Source organism: Anomaloglossus baeobatrachus, chromosome 3 (genome assembly GCF_048569485.1).
Source record: "Anomaloglossus baeobatrachus isolate aAnoBae1 chromosome 3, aAnoBae1.hap1, whole genome shotgun sequence".
Lineage (NCBI taxonomy): Eukaryota > Metazoa > Chordata > Amphibia > Anura > Aromobatidae > Anomaloglossus > Anomaloglossus baeobatrachus.
Genome location: NC_134355.1, coordinates 361090963 through 361108942, shown reverse-complemented (window position 1 = coordinate 361108942; position 17980 = coordinate 361090963). Strand labels below are relative to the sequence as shown.

At 48.8% G+C, this 17980-nt stretch overlaps 1 protein-coding gene across 2 annotated transcripts in view; it reads right to left on the bottom strand.

Moving 5' to 3' along the window:
- The window catches only part of MDN1 (midasin AAA ATPase 1), a 585757-nt gene that overhangs the window by 56952 nt on the left and 510825 nt on the right, over window positions 1-17980 (bottom strand). For both annotated transcript variants that reach the window (XM_075340129.1, XM_075340130.1), the window contains exons 87-89: window positions 14908-15048; window positions 3811-3961; window positions 3132-3418 (exon numbers count right to left, since the gene is read on the bottom strand). In XM_075340129.1, the coding sequence (XP_075196244.1) occupies window positions 3132-3418; window positions 3811-3961; window positions 14908-15048 (579 nt within the window). The remainder of the gene's footprint in view (window positions 1-3131; window positions 3419-3810; window positions 3962-14907; window positions 15049-17980) is intronic.

Here is a 17980-nt window from a genome sequence, read left to right as displayed (position 1 = left end):
GAGCAGCGATCTGGCCCCTGCTGCGAGATCGCTGCTCGTTACACACAGCCCTGGTTCGTTTTCTTCAAAGCCGCTCTCCTGCTGTGACACACAGATCGCTGTGTGTGACAGCAAGAGAGCGACAAATGAAGCGAGCAGGGAGCAGGAGCCGGCGTCTGACAGCTGAGGTAAGCTGTATCCAAGATAAACATCGGGTAACCAAGGTGGTTACCCGATATTTACCTTAGTTACCAGCCTCTGCAGCTCTCACGCTGCCTGTGCTGCCGGCTCCGGCTCTCTGCACATGTAGCTGCTGTACACATCGGGTTAATTAACCCGATGTGTACAGCAGCTAGGAGAGCAAGGAGCCAGCGCTAAGCAGTGTGCGCGGCTCCCTGCTCTCTGCACATGTAGCTGCATTACACATCGGGTTAATTAACCCGATGTGTACTGTAGCTAGGAGAGCAAGGAGCCAGCGCTCAGTGTGCGCGGCTCCCTGCTCCCTGCTCACACTGGTAACTAATGTAAACATCGGGTAACCATACCCGATGTTTACCTTAGTTACCAGTCTCCGCAGCTTCCAGACGGCGGCTCCGTGCAAGCGCAGCGTCGCTTGCACGTCGCTGCTGGCTGGGGGCTGGTCGCTGATGAGATCTGCCTGTTTGACAGCTCACCAGCGACCATGTAGCGATGCAGCAGCGATCCTGACCAGGTCAGATCGCTGGTCGGATCGCTGCTGCATCGCTAAGTGTGAAGGTACCCTAAGTCCCTGAGCTCTGTGATTCTCTAGCCACCCCCTCCCCCCGGGAAATTATCTGTGCAGGAGTTTGCAAACAGGAGGGACTTCCTCCCCTCCTCCAGCCAGCAAGCTAGAGAAAAGTTAACACTGTGTGTTCAGGATTCCTGGGGCTCTCTTCCTTGCATTAGCCAGGAACTTTCTCATAATAAATACTATATATTTAGCCCTGGGAGCCTTTCCTGCACAGCCTTTTCTCCCTTTGCTGGGAAACCAGTCAGGGGGATCTCACCTTAAACACTGCTTCAATCCAGGCAGTGACAATAGCAGTCAGCTTGCTGTATCCGGTCACAACGGTGCCATATTCAACTCAGAGCCTGCAAGGAGGGGCTGAGGAATTGGGCTATAGGGGCACAGACCTCTACCCTGGGCTTTGGAAAATCAATGTCTATGGAACCCGTCGTCCAGCCCAGGATACAGCGTCGCGGGAGGGGGTACGTGTAGGCAACACTTCACGTTCCCGCCCGTTGATGGTAATGGGAGATCGGTCCCAAAAGGAAACCGTCGCCCTCAAAAAATAACAAACCTTGAAAGGAAGTGCCTCCTATAGACACTAAGCTAAAACTGAGACTGCCTGGCCCGGCCAGGGGGTGTATACTGCAGAGGAGGAGCTATGCTTTTGCATCTACTTAGTGTCCTCCTATGGATAGGCAGCATAACACCCATGGTCCTGTGTCCCCCAATGAGGCGTCAGAGAAAAAACAAGTTATAAAACTATTCGCAGGATAGACAAGTTACTGATCAGTGGAGGTTCCACATACCGGCATACCAAGGAATTATTTTTCCCATCAGGGAACTTTTATCCCAGTGGTGCAGCAGCTCAAATGCTTGACCTCCATTCATACACTATGGGACTGCCTGAAAAAGCCAAGTGCAACACTTGACAACTCCATAGGCAATGAATGAAGTGGAGGTTGCACATGCGCACTGCTGATCCACTCCAATAGCGATAAAAAGTCACCAATTATGCCAATTAGTACGGATGGAAAGGTGAGAACAGTTTTAACCGGACTATCAGAAATGGAGTTATAATACAGATTAAAGACGGGGAGCATTAAATATCTGATTTTACCGTCGCTTCCTGTTGTGAACAGGTAATTGAAGCAGGTTATCTGATTGAGAGCAGACACTGAGTGTGTATAACAAGTCATTAACAAGGAACTGAAGGTTGTTGAAAGGGCAAACTGACTGACTACATCCTAATAAAGTATTGCGAATTAATGCAAAGTTAAGCTACCTGCCTCAAAGGCAGACAGAACGGTTCAAAATCAGGGGCCTCATATCAAAATGGAAGCACAATATTTTTCACGCCATAACTATAAAGTTTGCGTCTCACACAATCCATGCATATATTCATGACCAGAGAACTTATTTGCATGTGAGGAACGCAAGATCTCCTTAAATTATAGATATATCATATTTATGAGTGTAACGTATAGAACATAATGAGGGCTAAAACTGGATCGGAATTGAACCTAGTCAGCAGCCATCCTCTTATCTCAGTGGAGGGAGAAGTGAGGGGTCTAGTAAGACCTTTTATAAAGTATCATCTAAGAAATAGTGTCAGACCACAGGAGAAACTACAAAGATTGCAGATCTGTTCATATTTACGGCATTCTCTTTTGCTAGAAGCTCTGACAGATGCAATTTGTAAGACTCATCTGTTTTTTATGCCTATTATTTTATATTGTTTTCGCATGTATGTATTTTTTTTCCCCATCTTCAGTACATTTTTAAGCATTGTACGGCTATATATTAAATCGAAAATTAAATGAGTTTGTTTCTTGCTGCTCTAAATGTACCAGCAAACCCTGAAAAGGGTGAAAAAAGCTTCGTTAAGTTACCCTTTTTATGTAGCACGTGTGCTAGTGTGACTCAATGCAGGCATCTGGCTGGCCTGTCAAAATGGCAAGTGATAGTGAAAAGTGTGGTGTGGATGTGAGAACTGACTGTGGGGTGTGCTTCGCTCATAGTCTGTGATAGACAAGTGAGTAAGCTGGAAGCGGCATCGTCCTTTACAGTAGCATCCGAGGCACGTGTCAGGAGCGAGTGGTGTTCGTAACGAATTGGTGGCAGGGGTAGAGTAGGTTTAGTGGTGATTCTGACAAATTGGTGGCAGCGGTATTGCTAATTTTCTATAACCAATTGTGTCATTTTATGGCTTGTAGAGGACGGACAGTCTATTACACTTTATGAAGTCATTAAGGCAAGTAGAGAATATATTAAAGGGATGTTGACTTTCAGAAGTTTCTGCCTATCCCCAGAATAAACATCAGCAGAAAAATGGGGCTGTTTGCCTTTATACATTTTACATGAGAAGCTACAAATGGTTCTTTAAAATGAAGTGAAGTTTTACCTGAGGCAGGAGTCCACTGTCTGTTGGCAACCCATTTTCATTCTCTTTATCTGGTTCCGGATTTTCCTCCTCCTTTGCTAGCTCTGCGACATTCTCCCCAGCCTCATCATTTGCAGACTCTTCTTGTTGGCCTGGTTCCTCCTCCTGCTCATTCTTGTCCAGGTTCTCCTGGTCTTCAGTCATTTCCTGCGTCTCTCCATCAGTTTTTTCCTCATCATTCTCTTCTTGGTCTTTACCTTCTTCTTTTACATCCATTGGTTTCTCTTCTATTTCAAAAGGATTTTCTTCTGCAACAATACATCATTAAAGCATCTGTAAAATAGATCTGCCTACTGACACTTGTGTGGAGTAAGCTACATTTACGATCCGTCCAGGCAAAAATAGGTCATTTATCAGGGAAACCCAAGTGAAAGAGATCATTAAATCCAGTGCCTTGCGCTATTAGAATGAACACAAGCAGTAGCTTTCCATCCAGCTTTGCAAGTGCTTACCATGCCCGTAATTTATAAATGTGTGTGCAAACAATACTAGCACATGCATACTAGTAGCGAAAGCACTGTATCATAATTGTGGAATGGGAATAAGAATCATTGATGGTCACCAAAACGGTTTGACTAGAATACCTCGGACATATGGGATACACAGCATTAAACAACAGTCTATAGGAAGTAATGGTTACCTTCACAGTTTTCTTTATCTTTTTCATCTCCACTGGCTTTACCCTCATCAGTTTCTAGGTTCAGGTCATCGGGAAGATCAAGGGCTTCTGGCTCTTGATTAGTATCTTGCTTGCCATGATAAGGGTCAGTCTCATTCTCATCATATTCACGCTGAAATGTAAAAAGAGAAAGGTGATACGTTATATTTGTAAGAATAATTAAAAAAGATAATCCAAATCAGAGCGACATAATTTAAAACGCCTTTGAGAGACGCTTCATGCAATTTGGTAACATAATAATAATTTTTATTTCTATAGCGCCAACATATTCAGCAGCGCTTTACAATTTAGAGGGGACTTGTACAGACAATATGAGACAATACAAAGTAACAAAATTAAGATACCAGGAAGAGTGAGGGCCCTGCTCATAGGCTTACAGTCTATGAGGAAACAGAGGAGGCACAAAAGGTGGATGGGGGAAAAGAAGGGAATTTTGTTACTTACCGTAAATTCCTTTTCTTCTAGCTCCTATTGGGAGACCCAGACGATTGGGTGTATAGCTACTGCCTCCGGAGGCCACACAAAGCATTACACTAAAAAGTGTAAGGCCCCTCCCCTTCTGGCTATACACCCCCAGTGGGATCACTGGCTCACCAGTTTTAGTGCAAAAGCAAGAAGGAGGAAAGCCAATAACTTGGTTAAACAAATTCACTCCGAGTAACATCGGAGAACTGAAAAACCGTTCAACATGAACAACATGTGTACCCGAAAAAACCCAAAAATCCCGAAGGACAACAGGGCGGGTGCTGGGTCTCCCAATAGGAGCTAGAAGAAAAGGAATTTACGGTAAGTAACAAAATTCCCTTCTTCTTCGGCGCTCCATTGGGAGACCCAGACGATTGGGACGTCCAAAAGCTGTCCCTGGGTGGGTAAAGAAATACCTTATGTTAGAGCTGCGAAGACAGCCCTCCCCTACGGGGAGGCAACTGCCGCCTGCAGGACTCTTCTACCTAGGCTGGCGTCCGCCGAAGCATAGGTATGCACCTGATAATGTTTGGTGAAAGTGTGCAGACTCGACCAGGTAGCTGCCTGGCACACCTGTTGAGCCGTAGCCTGGTGTCGCAATGCCCAGGACGCACCCACGGCTCTGGTAGAATGGGCCTTCAGCCCTGATGGAACCGGAAGCCCAGCAGAACGGTAGGCTTCAAGAATTGGTTTTTTGATCCATCGAGCCAGGGTGGCCTTAGAAGCCTGCGACCCTTTGCGCTTACCAGCGACAAGGACAAAGAGTGCATCCGAACGGCGCAAGGGCGCCGTGCGGGAAATGTAGATTCTGAGTGCTCTCACCAGATCTAACAAATGTAAATCCTTCTCATACCGATGAATTGCATGAGGACAAAACGAAGGCAAAGAGATATCCTGATTAAGATGAAAAGAGGATACCACCTTCGGGGGAAACTCCTGAATGGGGCGCAGCACTACCTTGTCCTGGTGGAAGACCAGGAAAGGAGCCTTGGATGACAGCGCTGCTAGCTCAGACACTCTCCGAAGAGATGTGATCGCTACCAGAAAAGCCACTTTCTGTGATAGTCTAGAAAGTGAAACCTCCCTCAGAGGCTCGAAGGGCGGCTTCTGGAGGGCAACTAGTACCCTGTTCAGATCCCATGGATCTAACGGCCGCTTGTACGGGGGTACAATATGACGAACCCCCTGCAGGAACGTGTGCACCCTAGGAAGTCGTGCTAGACGCTTTTGAAAAAAGACGGATAGCGCCGAGACTTGCCCTTTAAGGGAGCCGAGCGACAAACCTTTTTCTAACCCAGATTGCAGAAAAGAAAGAAAGGTAGACAATGCAGATGGCCAGGGAGACACTCCCTGAGCAGAGCACCAGGATAAGAATATCCTCCACGTTCTGTGGTAGATCTTAGCGGACGTGGGCTTCCTAGCCTGTCTCATGGTGGCAACGACCCCTTGGGATAATCCTGAAGACCCTAGGATCCAGGACTCAATGGCCACACAGTCAGGTTCAAGGCCGCAGAATTCCGATGGAAAAACGGCCCTTGGGACAGTAAGTCTGGTCGGTCTGGTAGTGCCGACGGTTGGCCGACCGTGAGATGCCACAGATCCGGATACCACGCCCTCCTTGGCCAGTCTGGGGCGACGAGTATGACGCGGCTGCAGTCGGATCTGATCTTGCGTAGCACTCTGGGCAAGAGTGCCAGAGGTGGAAACACATAAGGGAGCCGGAACTGCGACCAATCTTGCACTAAGGCGTCTGCCGCCAGAGCTCTGTGATCGCGAGACCGTGCTATGAAGGTTGGGACCTTGTTGTTGTGCCTGGACGCCATTAGGTCGACGTCCGGCCTTCCCCAGCGGCTACAGATTTCCTGAAACACGTCCGGGTGAAGGGACCATTCCCCTGCGTCCATGCCCTGGCGGCTGAGGAAGTCTGCTTCCCAGTTTTCTACGCCGGGGATGTGAACTGCGGATACGGTGGAGGCCGTGGCTTCCACCCACATCAGAATCCGCCGGACTTCCTGGAAGGCTTGCCGACTGCGTGTCCCTCCTTGGTGATTGATGTATGCCACCGCTGTGGAGTTGTCCGACTGAATTCGGATCTGCTTTCCTTCCAGCCACTGCTGGAAGGCTAGTAGGGCAAGATACACTGCTCTGATTTCCAGAACATGGTGAAGGGTGGACTCCTGCTGAGTCCACGTACCCTGAGCCCTGTGGTGGAGAAAAACTGCTCCCCACCCTGACAGACTCGCGTCTGTCGTGACTACCGCCCAAGACGGTGGTAGGAAGGATCTTCCCTGTGATAATGAGGTGGGAAGAGGCCACCATTGCAGAGAGTCCTTCTGTGAAAAGGATACTTTCCTGTTCAGGGATGTTGACTTCCCGTCCCATTGGCGGAGAATGTCCCAATAAGAGGACGCAGATGAAACTGCGCAAACGGAACCGTCCCATTGCCGCCACCAACTTCCCGAGGAAGTGCATGAGGCGTCGTAAGGAGTGCGACTGACCTTGACGGAGAGTCTGCACCCCAGTCTGTAGTGACCGCTGCTTGTCCAGCGGAAGCTTCACTAGCGCTGAGAGGGTATGAAACACCATGCCAAGATACGTTAGTGATTGGGTCGGTGACAGGTTTGACTTTGAGCAGCCGATGATCCACCCGAACGTCTGGAGAGTCTCCAGCGCAACATTCAGGCTGAGTTGGCATGCCTCTTGAGAGGGTGCCTTGACAAGTAGATCGTCCAAGTAAGGGATCACAGAGTGTCCCTGTGAGTGCAAGACTGCTACCACTGCCGCCATGACCTTGGTGAACACCCGTGGGGCTATCGCCAGACCGAATGGCAGAGCTACGAACTGAAGATGGTCGTCTCCCATCACGAAACGTAGAAAACATTGGTGCTCTGTAGCAATCGGCACGTGGAGATAAGCATCTTTGATGTCTATTGATGCTAGGAAATATCCTTGAGACATTGAGGCAATGACGGAGCGGAGGGTTTCATCCGGAACCGCCTGGCCTCCACGTGCTTGTTGAGCAGTTTTAGGTCCAGAACGGAACGGGAAGAGCCATCCTTTTTTGGCACCACAACCAGATTGGAGGAAAACCGTGTCTTGTTCCTGAAGAGGAACAAGGATTACCACTCCTTCTGCCTGCAGAAGAGCATCGGCTCGGTGGGGAGGTGGGGACGTTCTGAAGAATCGAGTCGGAGGACGAGAACAGAACCCTGTCCTGTGCACGTGGGCACAATGTCCCTCACCCACCGGTCTGTGACCTGTGGCAGCTAAATGTCGCAAAGGCGAGCGAGTCTGCCATCAACCGCGGATGCGGAGAGATGAGAGAGCTGAGAGTCATGAGGAGACCGCCTTGGTAGCGGTTCCTCCGGCTGCCTTCCTTGGGCGTGATTGAGCCCCCGGAAACTGAGCCCCTCTGAGGCTTTTCAGCTCTTTTGGACGAGGACAATTGGGACCTGCCCGAGCTTGGGAAGGACCGAAACCTCGACTGTCCTTCCAGGACAGCATTAATAGGGTAAGTCGCAATGCAGACATTGCGAGGTTACGGACGCCCCTGCGGCACAAATGTACATATGCTCAAGACCAGCTGTGCAAGAACAGCTGAAAAGCTTAGGGTGCCCATACGGCTGTAAATGCCGGAGCAACCGACACGCCGATAGCCTCATAGACAGATTTCAACCAGAGTCCATCTGTCTGGCATCTTTAAGTGAAGTCCCATCTCCACTGCAACTATAGCTCTAGCCGCAAGCCTGGAGATTGGAGAATCCACCTTTGGACCCTGGGTCCCACGCTTGACCACGTCAGGGGGAAAAGGATAACATGTATCCTTAATACGTTTGGAGAAAACGCTTATCTGGTAAGCGTGGTGTTCCTGGACTGCTTCTCTGAAGTCAGCGTGGCCAGAAAAATACTCAATGTACGTTTGAGCTACTGAAAAGGGACTTCTCCTGCTGTGAAGCTGACTCCTCCGCTGGGGGAGCTGAGGGAGAAAGATCCAACATTCCATTGATGGACGCTATAGGATCATTCCTTATGGCGTCACCATCCGGTGTATCCGGATTGAGAGCGTTGTCAGGATCAAAGTCCTGATCAGCTACGTCTGCCCCATCATACAGAGAGCCTCCTGGGACCCCCCCGGAGCACCGATTTTATTCCCAATGAGGGTGGCCAGGGAGCAATGATCCAGATTGCCCATGGCCTGTCCGGACTGCAAGTCTCTATCCCATTGCAACTCCATCCCTGTCCTTGGACAGGGTTGACAGGTGGTTCCTTTGGCCACGTCTAGTAGAGACCCCGGCTGACCAAGTGCTCCAGGGGAGCATTGCACACAATGGGGTTCAGTGCCGTGGAACAGTATCACATGCAGTAAAAACAGCATCGAAAGCCTGAGTTGCTTATATGCTGCTGCCGACTAGCCATCTAGGACATAGCCAAGAATGGCGACCGTACAATGCAATGTATAGTATACCAGCATAAAAGTACAATGAACACTGCAGCACATGCAATACAAGCAGCATAGAAGCCTGTGCCTGGGCACCCCTGCTTTTCTGCTGCTGTAGACTAGCCATCTAGGGGAATATAGCCCAGAATATCGACCATACAGTGCAATGTATAGCATACAAGCATAAGTACAAATGAACACTGCAACCCCTGCAATACAAGCAGCATAGAAAAAACCTGTGCCTCAGCACCCCTGCTTTTCTGCTGCTGTAATCTAGTCATTCTAGGCGAAAATAGCCCAGACTAGCGACCGTACAGTGCAGTGTATAGCATACAAGCATAAATACACATGAACACTTCAGTACATGCCATACAAGCAGCATAGAAAGCCTGTGCCTTAGCACCCCTGCTTTCCTGCTGCTGATGTGTCGCCATCTAAGAGGGCATATAGCCAAAAATAGCGACCTATGCAGTGTAAGCATAAAAATACCAATGGACAACTGCGGTATTTAGTGGGGTCAGCACTTCAGGTGCCGCTTACCGCCCGCCTATAAGCGGGTGTGTGGTCGCCCTAGTCCTGTGCCTGGTCGCCCAGAGTCCGATCTCTCAGCTCGGACTGCAGGAATGGCTGCCGGCGTCCTTCTCCCGCTCGTGTGAGTAGGGGGCGGGCCGTGGGCGTGCCCCCAAGTCAGAGCGGGAAACCGGCGTCCCACAGTGTCCAGTGAGAGGGCTGGAGCATGTAAATAAGGCTCCAGCCCTCGGCGCTGCTGATTGTACAGCGTCTCTCCCCTACCCTGATTGACAGGGTGGGGGCGGGAACGAAGCGGAGCTAGGCCGCAAAAGCCGGGGACTGGATTTATAAGCGCCGCCGCCGTAAAAGCGCGGTCGGCGCTAAGTCCCCGGCGCACTACAAGTCCCAGCCGCGCCGCCGCTCCCGGAGCGTCCGGCGCGGTAGTTCCCCATACATAAAGTCACTCAGCTAGGCTGTAGTGACTGTAACCCTTTACTGTCCCCGGCGCACTAGCACACCCAGCAAGTCTGGAGTGTGCTGTGCCTGTGTGTACGGGGACACAGAGTACCTGAATGGTGCAGGGCCATGTCCCTGAACGGTACCCAGCTCCGTATCCAGCAGGTTCAATGGGTCTGTGGATGGAGCCCGGCCTCAGGGCTTTGGGGCCGGTAAGATCCCACTTCCTCAGAGCCCCTCAGGGGGATGTGGAAGGAAAACAGCATGTGGGCTCCAGCCGCCGTACCAGCAATAGGTACCTCAACCTTACAAACCACAAGTGGGGTGAGAAGGGAGCATGCTGGGGGCCCTATATGGGCCCTCTTTTCTTCCATCCGACATAGTCAGCAGCTACTGCTGACTAAACAGTGGAGCTATGCGTGGATGTCTGACCTCCTTCGCACAAAGCAGAAAACTGGTGAGCCAGTGATCCCACTGGGGGTGTATAGCCAGAAGGGGAGGGGCCTTACACTTTTTAGTGTAATGCTTTGTGTGGCCTCCGGAGGCAGTAGCTATACACCCAATCGTCTGGGTCTCCCAATGGAGCGCCGAAGAAAAGCTTGTCATATATGGTCCAGCCATCGATTTAATAGGGGATTCAAAACCAGCTTCATGGACCGGTCGCCAGCCAGAATTTATACAGGTTCAGAGTGTAAAAAAGTACATGGAGAGGAATGGAGTCAGAAGATACAGGGGACAAGAATTGGAAGTAAATTTTATGAAGGGCAGAAAGGGACTAGATTAGATCAGGGCAGTGAGGTGATAGGCTAGTCTAAAGAAATGCGTTTTTAGGGCCCGCTTAAAGGTGTGGATGTTAGGAATTAATGGGATTGCTCTTGGTAGTGTGTTCCAGAGCATAGGCGCAGCTAGTGAGAAATCTTGAAGACGGGAGTGGGAGGTTCGAATTTTTGAGGATGTCAGTTTTAAGTCATTAGCAGAGCGGAGGGCACGGGTGGGGTGATAGACAGCTGGTGGAGGAGGAATAGTTTTGGTTTCGCGTCATATAGGCAGGGTTATTTTACCTTACAGTCCTATAGATATGCTGCTGCGACCTAAAAGTAAGTCCTTTTCAGGGCTATATATTTTCATTTCTCTGTTAATATCGGAAAGTTTGCAGTCATACATTGTATACCTAATATAAAATGTGCAATGTGTGTGATAAGGGACGGGGAAGGAGACATGCTGCTGATTAGGTGAAACTGTGCCTGCTGCTTGAGCAGAACATACACACTCATCCATAAGACCTAGCTATCTGTTCCACTTTGCACGGGGGGGCGCGAGGCATGACTCTTGAAGCCATGAACAGGTGGTCAGTCAGATGGCAAATAATGCTTCCAGTATGTTTCCCAGCACCTCCCTGTCTTCCACACAGTCTCACTAGCCAAGAGTTTGAATCACATTCTCACCCTGATCCTCCTTCCTACCACGATGGGGAGTCCCAGGAGACAAGTGATCCTACACTCGGACACTCAAAGGAGCTCTGTACATTTCCATTTATTTATTCTGGCCTCTCGATCTGCACGTTTCATTGTGTATAGTGATGCCCAAATATTTGAGCATCCACGGTTAGAAGATGACGACTGTGGGGAACAGCAATAAATGTGTCAAAAATTAGACTATGAGACAAAGTTGCCAACAAGTCATGTTGTTAAGTCAACAAGTCAGGAGGACCAGAGTGCGGAGGAGGAAGACAAGTTGGTAGACGATGAAGTCACTAAGGCTAAGTTCACACATCCTGTGTTTTCAATCCGTCAGGTCCGTCAGCAACGGATCAGTCATTTTCAAGATGTCAACTGATGCAACTGATGTGTTTTTCACAGGATTCCTTTCACAGGAATCCTGTGGAAAAACGGATCAGTTGCGTCCGTTACATCCGCTGTGCGTCCGTTTTTTGACGGATCAGTCATGATCCGTCTGTGTTTGGGACAGCCCAGTGGGCGTGCCAAGCATGCTGGGCATGCTCAGTAGAGCATGACGGAATCCTGCGCTGGATTCCGTTGTAAGACGGATTACGACGGAATCCAGCACCATAGACATGCATTACAAGCTTGACGGATGACGACGGATTCCTGCGCGGCGCGTTAATTTTGACGGCCCGAAAAACGTTACATTCTGCGTTGCTCCCCGCTCGGCGGTCAGTCAAAAACGACGGACCGCGACGCAGCGGATGCAACGCAGGGTCATCAGTCGCAATCCGTCACTAATAGAAGTCTATGGGGAAATACAGGATTCCTGCAAAATATTTTGCAGGATTCCGTAATTCCTCAAGGCTACGGATTGTGACTGATGCAAAACACAGGATGTGTGAACTTAGCCTTACTCAACCAGGGCAGGTACCAGGCAGAGCGAGGACTGCAGCCCAGATTGGGCGGAGATCCGCAGCACCGCATTAGGCAGGAAGAGGCAGTGGGGTCGCCAGAAGAAAAACGCATGCAACTGTTCCTTGTAGCACCCAGTTGCAGAAAGTTCCCAGGAAAAGGGCTAGGTAGTCCCCAGTCTGGTACTTTTTTTTTTTTTTTTTAAAGAAAGTGCAGACGATAAAATAAGTCATTTGCAACATGTGCTATACCAAGATCAGCAGGAGTCTGACTAACACCAGCATGTTCAGGCACATTAGCAAAACCCCCAGCTAGTTGAGCCGAACTCCAGGGTTTACAATCAGTGCCGGGTTACCCCACTGACTCTTCCCCCATGCTACAAGCTTGCCAATCTCTTGTCCAGGACGCAGGTGTGGATGTTTCCCACCCTGCACATATTGTACATTCGCAAGCACCATCAGCAACCACGTCCAATTCTTTGTTCTAGCACAGCGTTGAGCTGTACGTACCCCAGTCCTTAGACCGCAAACATAAATACCCAGCCACCCACGCACAGGCCCAAACACTAAACGGGCACATTTCCAGACTGCTCACACTGGAGATATTGCCAATTAGGCTTGTGGACACTGAGGCTTTTTAAAACGTTATGGCGGCAGATGTCCCTCGGTATTCAGCCACCACTATTTTGCCAGGTGTGTCGTTTCAGCTTTACACCAGCATGTGTCCTATCTCACCTGAGCCCTGACCAATACAGTTACTGGGAAGGTCCACATAATGACCGACACGTAGGCAAGTGATTGTGGCCAGGGTCAGTACATTTTCCTGACTGCACACTGCACCCCCTCTTCAATCTCTGAATTGTCATCTTGGAGCACATCGTCAATATCAGTTGCAAGCTGGAAGAACTACTCTTCACCATAGTTTCTTCAATATAATGGCGCTGTAGATTGCGGTATGCGCATGCACGCACGATGGTTCCATTTTAATGAAGACAATTACTGTGGCAATGCGCATCTGCTGCTGCCAACAGCAGCAATAGCGGTGTGGCACCATTTTAAATTAAAAAAAGGGGGCATGGAATACAAGTCGCAGGAGGAGGAATATACACCTAGCACCCGACCCCACAAAGGCCCAACCTTGATGCACACATCAATCAAAAGTGCAGTGCATTTCTAAAACTTTGATTAAAGATTTTCAGCAATCAAGCATCCCATCTTTCAACAAAACGTATGCTTGGATTCAACATCCTTGTGCCAGTATGGCACTGTCTTCACTTTATGTAGCAATATCCTGGTGGTTGGTTCCCTTTAAACAAAGTCCAGTCATTACATAACAGACTATCAGGAAATATGAAATTTGACAATGAATCACATTGAGCTGAACATAATCTTTTACTTCCCCGCCCTTCTATCCCACTACACCCCAGCTAAAATATTCCCCAATGAAAAAACTGCATGTCCAATCCATGCAATTACATATCTCCTGAGCAGGGCAGATCAAAGAGCGTCTGCTCAGGACCTCGGTGCCGGCGAGTGTGTATGACGTGGACTCGTCATGCAGACAGGCTTCAAAGGATGGAGAAGATGGCAGAGAGAGGAAGCGCAGGCCCCGGAGAACAGCGCCGCCCACCGGGCCAGCCAGCACCACAGCGACCGGTTTAGGCGAGTATTATGAAGTGTTTTTTATGTTCTCATAGCGGCCTGCGCTCTTATATACAGCATGTTAGAATGCTGTATATAAGAGCCCACTGGTGTTGGCCGCAGCTTATAGGCCATAAAACTGGTGACAGGTTCCCCTTAAACAAGATGTCTGACCATGTCACACACACACCACATAGTCAGACACGATAGTAAAATGTTAAGATTACCTTTACCGGTGACTCCTGGTGGATGAAGTATTATTTGCCTTCTACTGTGTCATCTACTGTAGTCATAAACTAAGGGGAACTACAGTGAGAGATGGCCCGGCTACTAAGGGCTAGAGAAGGCATTTTTTGTTGTTTTTTTTTTTGTTTTTTTTAATTTTGCCATATATACTAGTCATTATACAGGAAAGAATATTTCCTCCTCCACCATCATTGTCAGTTTTACTAGAGAAAGGACAGTATGTAGCCCTGAAAAGGACTTTTGTTTTAATGGTGCAGCAGCGGTATACAATTACTATAATAGCGATTAAACACTGCCAATATGTCTGCTCTAATCCAAGTTCTCCTGCATAAATCAACTCACCCTGAACTAATTACAGAGGCGAGTAGGTTGCTGACGCGATATGGCCGGCCAATCACAATAATGCCAGTAGCCAACATGGATACGGCATTACAGTGTAGGGCAGGCAATCAACGCATGTTGATTGGCTAACAGCCGTGAAATATGTAGGGACGGGACTCTAGCATCGCGCTTATGCACCTGCAATACTCGACAAAATAATGAATGTACCCAAGCACACCAATGCTCAATCAAGTATTGAGCAGTGGTTACTATACTCATGCATCAATAGTGACCACGCAAAATATTGTCACTTGGGCCAAATTTGTCCATTTTCATCTAGAAATGTACTCAATTTTGTAGTCCGCTGTTTAGTGTTTAGACATTAATGGCTGTGTTGTGGCATTTTAGAGGGCACACCAAGTTTACACTGTTATACAAGCTGTACACTACTTACTTTACATCGTATCAAAGTGTAATGTCTTCAGTGTTGTCCAATGAAAACATAAAATAAAATATTTACAAAAATGTGAGGGGTGTACTCAATTTTGTGATATACTGTATGAAGGCAACTAAATAGAAGTGTTGTGACAGGCTTGAATTTGGGGTTACTATAATTTGGACTTACCTCATCAATTTGCTCATGAATTTTGTCTTTGCGATTTTCCTCCCCTTTTTCCTCTATGGTCTCCTCTTTTTGGTTCTGCTTCTGATCTTTTCCCTGATCTCCATTTGGGTTGTCGTCTTTAGCAACCAGCTCCGATTCACCCTTCAAAAATTATATAACAGTATAAATCATCAGTGGAAACTGCTTAATATGTATAGTAGTCCGTGATAGCTATACGGCCAGGGAAGCAAATATGGTGAAAAATGGTTAAAGAGGAAGGTATTAGATACACAGCTCAGCAGACAGTATCACACAGGATAAAATTAGATATACGGCTCAGCAGACAGTATCACACAGGATAGGATTAGATACACAGCTCTGCAGACAGTATCACACAGGATAGGATTAGATACACAGCTCAGCAGACAGTATCACACAGGAGAGGATTAGATACACAGCTCAGCAGACAGTATCACACCGGACATGATTAGATACACAGCTCAGCAGACAGTATGACACGATAGGATTAGATACACGGCTCTGCAGACAGTATCACACAGGATAGGATTAGATACACAGCCGTGCAGACCATATCACACAGCAGAGGATTAGATACACAGCTTTGCAGACATCACACAGGATAGGATTAGATACATAGCTGAGCAGACAGTATCACACAATAGGATTAGATACACAGCTCAGCAGACAGTATCACACAGGATAGGATTAGATACACAGCCGTACAGACAGTATCACACAGGAGAGGATTAGATACACAACCCTGTAGACAGTATCACCGGTACACACACAGGTACTCACATGCAGTGGCGCGCGCGCACACACACACACAATCACCCCTGATGGGGACCTTGTGCCACACACACACACACACATACACAATCACCCCTGATGGGGACCTTGTGCTACACACACACACACACACACACACACACACACACAATCAACCCGGATGGGGACCTTGTGCTACACACACACACAATCACCCCTGATGGGGACCTTGTGCTACACACACACACACACACACACACAATCAACCCTGATGGGGACCTTGTGCTACACACACACAATCGCCCCTGATGGGGACCTTGTGCCACACACACACACACACACAATCACCCCTGATGGGGACCTTGTGCCACACACACACACTTCATTCCTCGCTGTGACCTCCGGTGGGCGCTCCAGGCAGCTGTGCTGCATGCCATCCTCCCCTGCGTCCGGCCGACATTTCACACATCCGATCGCTTACACTCACACATCCGATCGCATACACTCACACATCCGATCGCATACACTCACACATCCGATCGCATACACTCACACATCCGATCGCATACACTCACACATCCGATCGCATACACTCACACATCCGATCGCATACACTCACACATCCGATCGCATACACTCACACATCCGATCGCATACACTCACACATCCGATCGCATACACTCACACATCCGATCGCATACACTCACACATCCGATCGCATACACTCACACATCCGATCGCATACACTCACACATCCGATCGCATACACTCACACATCCGATCGCATACACTCACACATCCGATCGCATACACTCACACATCCGATCGCATACACTCACACATCCGATCGCATACACTCACACATCCGATCGCATACACTCACACATCCGATCGCATACACTCACACATCCGATCGCATACACTCACACATCCGATCGCATACACTCACACATCCGATCGCATACACTCACACATCCGATCGCATACACTCACACATCCGATCGCATACACTCACACATCCGATCGCATACACTCACACATCCGATCGCATACACTCACACATCCGATCGCATACACTCACACATCCGATCGCATACACTCACACATCCGATCGCATACACTCACACATCCGATCGCATACACTCACACATCCGATCGCATACACTCACACATCCGATCGCATACACTCACACATCCGATCGCATACACTCACACATCCGATCGCATACACTCACACATCCGATCGCATACACTCACACATCCGATCGCATACACTCACACATCCGATCGCATACACTCACACATCCGATCGCATACACTCACACATCCGATCGCATACACTCACACATCCGATCGCATACACTCACACATCCGATCGCATACACTCACACATCCGATCGCACACACTCACACACACTCACGATATCGCACATACCTGTACAATCGCGCGCACACACTCACAATATCCGGAGATATCACATGCTTCCCATGTGATCCTCTCGCAGGTCCTGGAAGCTCACTGCACAGCATCGCAAGAGCCGACACACACTCACAATCACCCCTGATGGGGACCTTGTGACACTGACACACACACACACACACACACGCACACACACACAGCAGCGGCGGGCAGGGCTGGGGGAGCTGCGGCAGCGGGCAGAGCGGGGACTTGAAAGAACGGAGGGAGGGGGGTGGGGCGGCGTCAGTAGCTGGGGCAGAGCAGGGGCTGGGGAGAACGGAGGGATGGGATGCCAATGGAGACAGTAACGAGTGGAGGGGAGGGGAGGCGGACCGTACTCACACATCCCGGCGGGTGACAGGGGTAAAGTGGAGCAAACAGCACACGCTGTGAGCTCCACAATAATGGCGCTGAACTCCTCCCTCTGTTGTGTTCTGGACAGCCCAGGGGGCGCGTCCAGGTCACAGCAGACGCCCACTGTAACGTACTTCATGGGGTCGGACCCCGACTATCAGAGTCTATGCACAGGGGCTGCCGTAAAGGAAGGAGTTACTGTTGTTACACGGCAAATCCAGCATGGCAGCCCCCAGTGCCTCCAGTAAAATAAGAATTACATAAAAACTAAATAAGCTGCGATTTTCATTTTGTATTAGAAATACTTGATTTCATAATCACTATTTTTAATACAAAAATAAAAATCTGCGATACCTTCCCTTTAAGCTGCTTATATGGTATTCTGCTTGATTTATGTGAGTTCAATACACGCAGTAGTTCAAAAGTCAATGATTATTTTTTTTACTGTTACATCAAAATAACAGTTTTTAGGTTCACAATGTAGAAAATATA